Source organism: Tupaia chinensis, unplaced genomic scaffold (genome assembly GCF_000334495.1).
Source record: "Tupaia chinensis unplaced genomic scaffold, TupChi_1.0 Scaffold143798_1, whole genome shotgun sequence".
NCBI lineage: Eukaryota > Metazoa > Chordata > Mammalia > Scandentia > Tupaiidae > Tupaia > Tupaia belangeri.
Window position 1 is genome coordinate 113,270 of NW_006203648.1, and position 7,481 is coordinate 120,750.

Genomic DNA, 7,481 nt, shown 5'->3' on the forward strand with positions numbered 1-7,481 from the left:
GGGAAAGTGAGAAATCAGCTTCCAGGAAGGATGCCCATGCCACAATCCCTTCTCTTCTATCCTCCTCCAGGGATTCTGGGAATGCATATACACATGGCAGGCATGATTTTCAAGCTACCAGGTCCATGACTCAAACCTTGGTCAGCCATGAGAGAAACCAGTGCCTTAGCCACCATGCCACATGCTGGTTCCCTTAGTACATATATTTATAATTCATATTTAATTGTATTTTTAAAAATTCTTCTCTTATTATTGATATCACCTCTCCTTTACTATATTATTCATTCATTCAACAACTTCCACACATGGCAACGAATTCTGCCTCCTTCTCCCTCCTTACCCCCCTATTTATTTGTCCTCTACAGCCACTTGCTACCATCTGCAACCCACATTTGTTGGAAACTGGCAAGCTCACCATCATTGTACACAGTGCCCTCGTAGTCTTTCTTGTAAAAGACCCCATGGGGCTGCATGCTGAATGGCTGGGAGGCACGGTTGTAGAAGACAATGTGGATGGTATCACCTACCTCAGCCCGGATCACTGGCCCTGGAAGATGAGACAGAAAGACAATGAGAATAAAACAAGGATGAACAGGGAGAAAGGAAACATAAGGAGAGGGAGAGAAATAAAAGAGAAGCAAAAGTGAAAAACAGATCTCTTCTCCTTGCAATAAGAAACTCCCAACTATGCTATAATTTATACTTATAATACACAGGGACCTCAGATGGCTTACCCAAAAAAAAAGATGATAAACCCAATTAAAAGAAGGGAGAATGAGTTGATAAAACAACTCTCAGGGGAAGACACATGAATAGCCAAAAGGCATGTGAAAAAAATGCTCAATGCCTCATCATAAGGGAGATGCAGATCAAAACCACAATGAAATACCACCTAACCCCATTCAGAATGACTAAGATTTAAAAAAAAATGATAAGTAATGGAGGGGATGTGGTGAAAGGTGAACTCTCATACATAGCTGGTAGGCCTGTAAATTGGTCCAGCCCATGTGGAGAACAATATGGAGATTCCTCAAAGATCTACAAATAGAACTACAATATAATACAGCAATCCTGCTCCTTGGTATCTATCCAATGAAGAATTCTTAATTAGAAAAGTTCTTACATATCAATGTTTATTATGCCATTATTTACAAATGCTAAGACATGGAACCAACCCAAATGTCCATGAACAGATGAATGGATTGAAAAAGTGTGGCACAAATACGCTATGGAATACTACTCAGCCATAAAGAAAAACAAGACCCTGGCTTTTGACAGAAAGTGCATGAATATGGAAGATTTATTGCCAAGTGAAGCAGGCCAGGCTATGAAGGAGAGACACTGTAGGTTTCCGTTTAATATGTACTGAGTGTCTGCACTCTGTGGCCTAAACTGAATGACTAGAGGATACAGAAACAGAGAAAATGGTTATAGATACCAGATACAGTGTGGGAAGAGGGGAGGAGGAGGAGGAGAGTCTGAGGAAAGACATTAAGGAGAAAAATAGAAAGGCAAGACATTTATGGGACAAAGAAATGGGTTATTATGTATTGATGATAATGTGTATAGTATGGAACATTCACTTTACAAGCTAAGTGACATATGTGATTGAATGTATGAAAAATTAAAATTAAACTAAATTAAATTTTAAAAAGTACTGTAGAATACATTTATCATTTGTGATCCTAAAACATTCTAAGGAATATAGGGAAAGGGTTATTGTCTTTTTTTTTAAAGGTTTTTGTTATAGGGTACGTGCGCTCGCCAGAAAGACAGAGAGAGACAGAGAGATAGAAAGCAAGAAATCACCCCCCAGGGGGGATGGCCACGCCGCAATCCCTTCTGCTGCATTCTCCTCTCGGGATCTTGGGCACGCACGCACACGCACCTGGCGTGAGTTTGAGCCACCGGGTCTGGGACCTGAACCGTGGTTGACTACGTGGGAGTCCAACGACATTGCCATTATGCCAACTGCTGGTCCCTAGAAAGGGTTATTGTCTTCATTTTACAAATGAGGAAACTTCAGCTCAGAGAGATGGAACTGACCTACTCAATTAAAATGCTTCTTTAGTTGCAGAGCGAGAAAAACCTGAGACCAAGAACTCCTGTCACTCCATTGTCAACTTCAATTCTATTTCCTTTAATTTTATTGTCCCAGTTCCCATAATTGCATCTCCTAGTAGAACCCATAAACTATATAAACTTGCTTTAATCCTAAACCAATTTAGAACAAAGAGAAGTATTATATCCTCTATCAAAGTCCTGGACTAGGTAGTCTTTTCTTGATCCCTAGATTTTTCTGTGATTCACTACCCATTACCTCTAAACTAGTCGGTCAGCTTTGAGATCAACCAAATTTACCAAGACAACAGTCTGGGCACTTATATTAGCTCCAACCCTAGATCAGAATTTCTAGATTGGTTTCCTACTTAATTTCCATACCTAAAGCTCCACCTTTGCTCATACTCTGGGGACCCATACTGAACACCAACCAATAATAATCCCTTCATTCTCACCACCATCCCTCTTCCTTAGGGTTAATTTCTTCTCTTTGTATCTCGCTATCCAGCTGAATCTAGAACCAACTGGCACACATCCATTCTCAGAGTATAGTTCACCACATTACTTTCATTTCTAAAGTCTTCTTTCATCTGATCTTTGTGATTTCTTGGTTCCAAAAGATAACTAAATCACATAAAACTGCTAGAATGTTTCAATACTATCCTTTGAACCTTTTTGATACCTTTTCTAAGGGTAAACTCTAAACCTGTTTCTGTATCCTACAATGTGGAAAAATGTGTGTATGCCATGCTAATCTGCTCCTGTTCAGATTTCCAAGAACCTGGACCATCTTACTGCCATATATCCTCTCAGGAATATTTCTAGAGAAACAATTCTAAAAGTGTGATATTTACAATAGTGGTACTAGGAGATGTTCACCGGAAAAACAAAATGTTCAGTAGTAAAGTAAGTATAAGAAACACTACATACTTTATTCCCTTAGAGATTTATGATGAACAAAAATAAATCTGAGGCCCTAATTGTGTTTAATCTGGTGGTTTTCAAACATATTTAGACTCAGCCCTTTTTCACAAAACACTTCTCTCTTAGGCCTCACTTTAGGAGATGATGCTCTACAGTGTGCCCCTGAGCCATCCCAGGCTCGTTTTTAAGTCCTACTCACTTCTCTGGATCTAGTTAATGACTTTCCTAACTTAGAGATTCCTGAGCCAACTGGTGACATAGTGGTTAAGGGGAATGGATCCCATGTAGCTAACTGCATGGTTTGAGTACCAGACCCAGGAGCATGAAAAACACGTTGGGCACATGTGCATGCCTGCCCAAAATTCTGAAAGGAGGCTACAAATGGAGAAGAGATTGTGGAGTAAAATTCTTATAGGTGTGCTTTCTCACTTCCTCTTTCCTCCTTTCTCTCCCCCACTACCACCCCTCGCATCTTTCTCTGGCAAGCATACATGCCTTTAAAAAAAAAAATTAAAGATTCCTTACCCAGGATTCCAAGATGTTTATCTTCCTCTGACTGTACCTTCTCCTGGAATGTCTCATCTTGGAAAGCTTCATATCGGACTTTCCAGTAAGTGCCCCCAATTCTACTAGAACTCTTCTGGAAGAACTTTTCCGAGATACTGGTACATAAGAAGGCAAATGTCACATGATTTATTGGATATCAAACAGACTCTCATCTCACCCCTTAGTCTCACGAAGCTATGAATCTTTATGGTTAAGAAGGACCAGAGATCATCCAGGTTAACTCTCACCATTAAAGGTATCTTCTCTGGTGATACTAATAAGTGATATATAGCTTGTGCTTGAGCCTTCCAAAGACAGAGATCTAATTTTTGGAGGAAATAATTCTGCATACTGATAGACAGTTTTAATTATTGGAGTTCTTCTTTATAATAGGCTGAAATATTCTTGTTTGTAAGTTACAGACACTGGGACCCATTTTCCCCTCAGAGTTACTTAGTCCACATCTGTGCTTTATCATCCTTAGGTACTCATGATGCTTGCTCTCCTTAATCAAGAAAAAAAGAAAACACTTGCATTTCCATGCTTATTGCAGCATTATTCACAATTGCTAAGCCATGGAATCAATCCAAATGTCCAAGAGAAGATTAATTGATTGAAAAATGTGACATATATACTCTCTAGAATACTACTCAGCTGGGACCAGCAGGTAGTGTGGTGATTAAGGCATTGAACACTCCCAAATGGCCAACAACGGTTTGTGTCCTGGACCTGGTGGCTTGCTTTCTCATTGTCTTTCTTTCTCTAGTCAAAATTAAAATAAAATGAATGAACAAGTAAATAAAATTAAAAATCAATAATTATTTTTTAAAAAGACTATTACTCAGCCATAAAGAACAATGAAATTCTGACATTTGATACAAAGTAGGCAAATATGGAGAACTTAGTGAGAAGTGAAGCAAGGCAAACTTTGAAAGAGATATTATATGTCCCTGCTTAATATATACCACATATCTTCACTCTATGACAAAAACTGAAAGATTGGAAGGTACAAATGAAGGGAGAAGGAGGAAATTGTAGCAACCTAGAAACTGTACAAGAGAGGGTGGGGGTTGGGAGGAGAGGAATCAAGGGAAGAAAGAATATTTAACAGATACAAAAAATGAAGATATCTGTTGATGATAATGTGTATGGTAATATTTTGGACTAGACTAATGCAATATATTCGTGCTGGGAAAAAATCATATCTGCTGTAAGAATGAACAGTAATTAAAAGTAAAAAAATATGGCAGCAATAGCCACTCTAACCATTCAGCAGCTATCAGCATTGAGACAAGACCCTCCACACCAGCAGAATGGTGAAACCGCAAATTATTGTATGTTTCAGCAATAGGTATTTTTGAAATTAAAAAAAAAAAAAAAACCTTCATTCTAAAATGAAAGAAATTAAGCTGGCAAGCCCAGTTGGAGAGTCTAGAAGTCATGTTTAGAGTAAAGTGCTGACTTGCCTAAAGTTTTATACAGATTCACTTCATTATCTTCTGCTGAAAGAATAAAGATTAATAGTGCCCTAGGATCCTCCCCATATCCTCTCCTAATCATGTACCAGGTGACTCTTCTGTGAAACACCTGGTATCACTCAGTGAGCTGGCATAACTTAAGGCCTAGCAACTGAAGAGGACACTGACCTCCTGCTCTATCTTGTCTAAATCTAGATATTGGTTGAGGCAGAAAAACTTGGAGAAATACCACCAAAAGAATGGGTATGGAATGACATCAAGATAAGTTGATTCTAGAGGTTTTTGCTATAAGGTGCGTGCGCTTGCCAGACAGAGAGAGACAGAGACAGAAAGTGAGAAATCACCCCCTGGGGGGATGGCCACGCCGTAATCCCTTCTCCTCCATTCTCCTCTCGGGATCTTGGGCATGCACGCACACACACTCGGCGTGAGTTTTAAGCCACCAGGTCCGGGATGCGAACCGCAGTTGACTACATGGGAGTCCAGCGACATAGCCATTACGCTAACTGCTGGTCCCAATTCTTCCTACATTTCTCAGAGTTCTTCCTATATCACTGCTCAAATGCATCCTTCAAACTATTAAAAAAGTGAAGAAAAGAGTAAGGAGAAAAATAATGGGTAAAATAAACAAAAGACATTTCAACTAAAGCTCTAGTTCTATCTGAGCTTTTCTTCCTAACTATGGCCAGGAATTTCATCAGAACCGTGCTCAAACTCTGCTTGGAACCCTTGCTGGGTATATGACATAACCCCTAAAAAAACTTTGCTACCTGTAGCTCTCCAAGAGCAAGCTCTACAGGTAGCCATAAGAACTTGACTAAGAGTTGGTTATATAACCCAAGCTGATCAATGGTTGTGAAACCTAGTGAAGTGAGAGATTTTTAGGAGGAAGAAAATAGGTGTTTGAGGAGAGGCCCAGGAGTAAGTATAAGGAATCTACTGTCTCTTACCTGCCAGTCTCTCTCAAACTCTTCCCAGTACTTCCGTCATGCCCCATTGGGCCATAGTCCCATCGAATTTCATGGGCCTCAATGAAATATTGCCGAACTTTGCCTCTGAGCTGGTCCAAAGGAGGAGTAGTGGAGCAAGACTTCACCTTGTAAAATGCCTGCATGCCGTCTAGAAGAAAAACATCATGGCTGTCCCCACTCAGCCCCCAAAAACTCACCTTCCTGCTTTTTCTAGTGGTTCCTCCTCCCATCTTCCATTAGTCTTTATCCATGCCCCAACATAGACCACTTACTCTCAATCCTCAAGAGCCAGGGCGAGAAAGAGAGTCCAGGTAGGCATTCAAGTATCCCCACCTGCTCGTGCCACCACTGATACATTTACCAGATCCTCATCCCCGCCTCTGCAACAGGGTCATATTTTAGCAACATCACAGAGACTGAAGCCATGAGGCTTGAGTTCAGATCCAAGCTTTATCACTATCTGTAGGACCTAAGGCCAGGCAATTCCTCAATATGATCTTTCCTCTTTTGTAAATGGAGAGAATAAGGAAACCAACCTCAGGGGCTGGTGGGAGCATAAAATTAAAAAAAGGATAAGGTAAACTGGACATCTCCCACAACAATGGAATATCTTGTATACATGGAGATGAAGCTTCAGGCTTGGAACTGTCAAGAAAATCTAGAGCCTTAGTAGTGTCTTCAGATATGGAAGACACTATATTAAAGCATAATGTTAATGAATGACACTCATTTGCTCAGCAGTTTATAGAAGACATTCAGCTAAACTGTCTCATTTGGGTCTCACAAACATCTCAAGGAGATTCAGAATTTTTTTTTTGAGAGGTTTTTGCTATAGGTCACGTGCGCTTGACAGAGAGAGACATAGAGACAGAAAGCGAGAAATCACCCCCCAGAGGGGATGGTCACGCCTCAATCCCTTCTCCTCCATTCTCCTCTCGGGATCTTGGGCATGCATGCACACGCGCCCAGCGTGAGTTTTAAGCCACCGGATCCAGGATACGAACTGCGGTCGACTACGTGGGAGTCCAGCGACATAGCCATTACGCTAACTGCTGGTTCCCAAGATTCAGAATTTTAGAACTAGTAATCTGAAGTATAAAGAGGGGGGAGAAAAAATATTCACTTTTATGGAATATGTATTATATGTCAGACCCTGTGTCAGGTGCCATATATATGTTATTGTCACCAGTCTTCACAACTACTCTATGAGATTAACTTTTAATGTCCCCTTTTGCTGATTAAAAAAAATAAGGAAAAACGTTAAATAACTTGTCCAAGCTTGAACAGCTGGTTAGTGGTACAGTTGATTTTAAGTTCCAATCTTTGTATTCTTTTTTTCTTTTTAGGTTTTTGCTATAGGGCACACGTGCTCACCAGAGAGGAGAGAGACAGAGAGAGGGAAAATGAGAAATCAACACCCTCCCAGGTGGATGGCCATGCTGCAATCCCTTCTCCAGTGATCCCCTCAGGATCTTGGGCATGCACACATGCCCAGTGTGAT

The 7,481-nt window shown here is 40.4% G+C and overlaps 1 protein-coding gene across 6 annotated transcripts in view; it reads right to left on the bottom strand.

The window, feature by feature from the left end:
• The window catches only part of HEPH (hephaestin), a 100,673-nt gene that overhangs the window by 74,257 nt on the left and 18,935 nt on the right, over positions 1–7,481 (bottom strand). For all 6 annotated transcript variants that reach the window (XM_006165126.3, XM_006165124.2, XM_027766977.1 and 3 more), the window contains 3 exons: positions 5,960–6,128; positions 3,511–3,647; positions 416–547 (listed from right to left, as the gene is read on the bottom strand). In XM_006165126.3, coding sequence (XP_006165188.1) covers positions 416–547; positions 3,511–3,647; positions 5,960–6,128 — 438 coding nt within the window. The remainder of the gene's footprint in view (positions 1–415; positions 548–3,510; positions 3,648–5,959; positions 6,129–7,481) is intronic.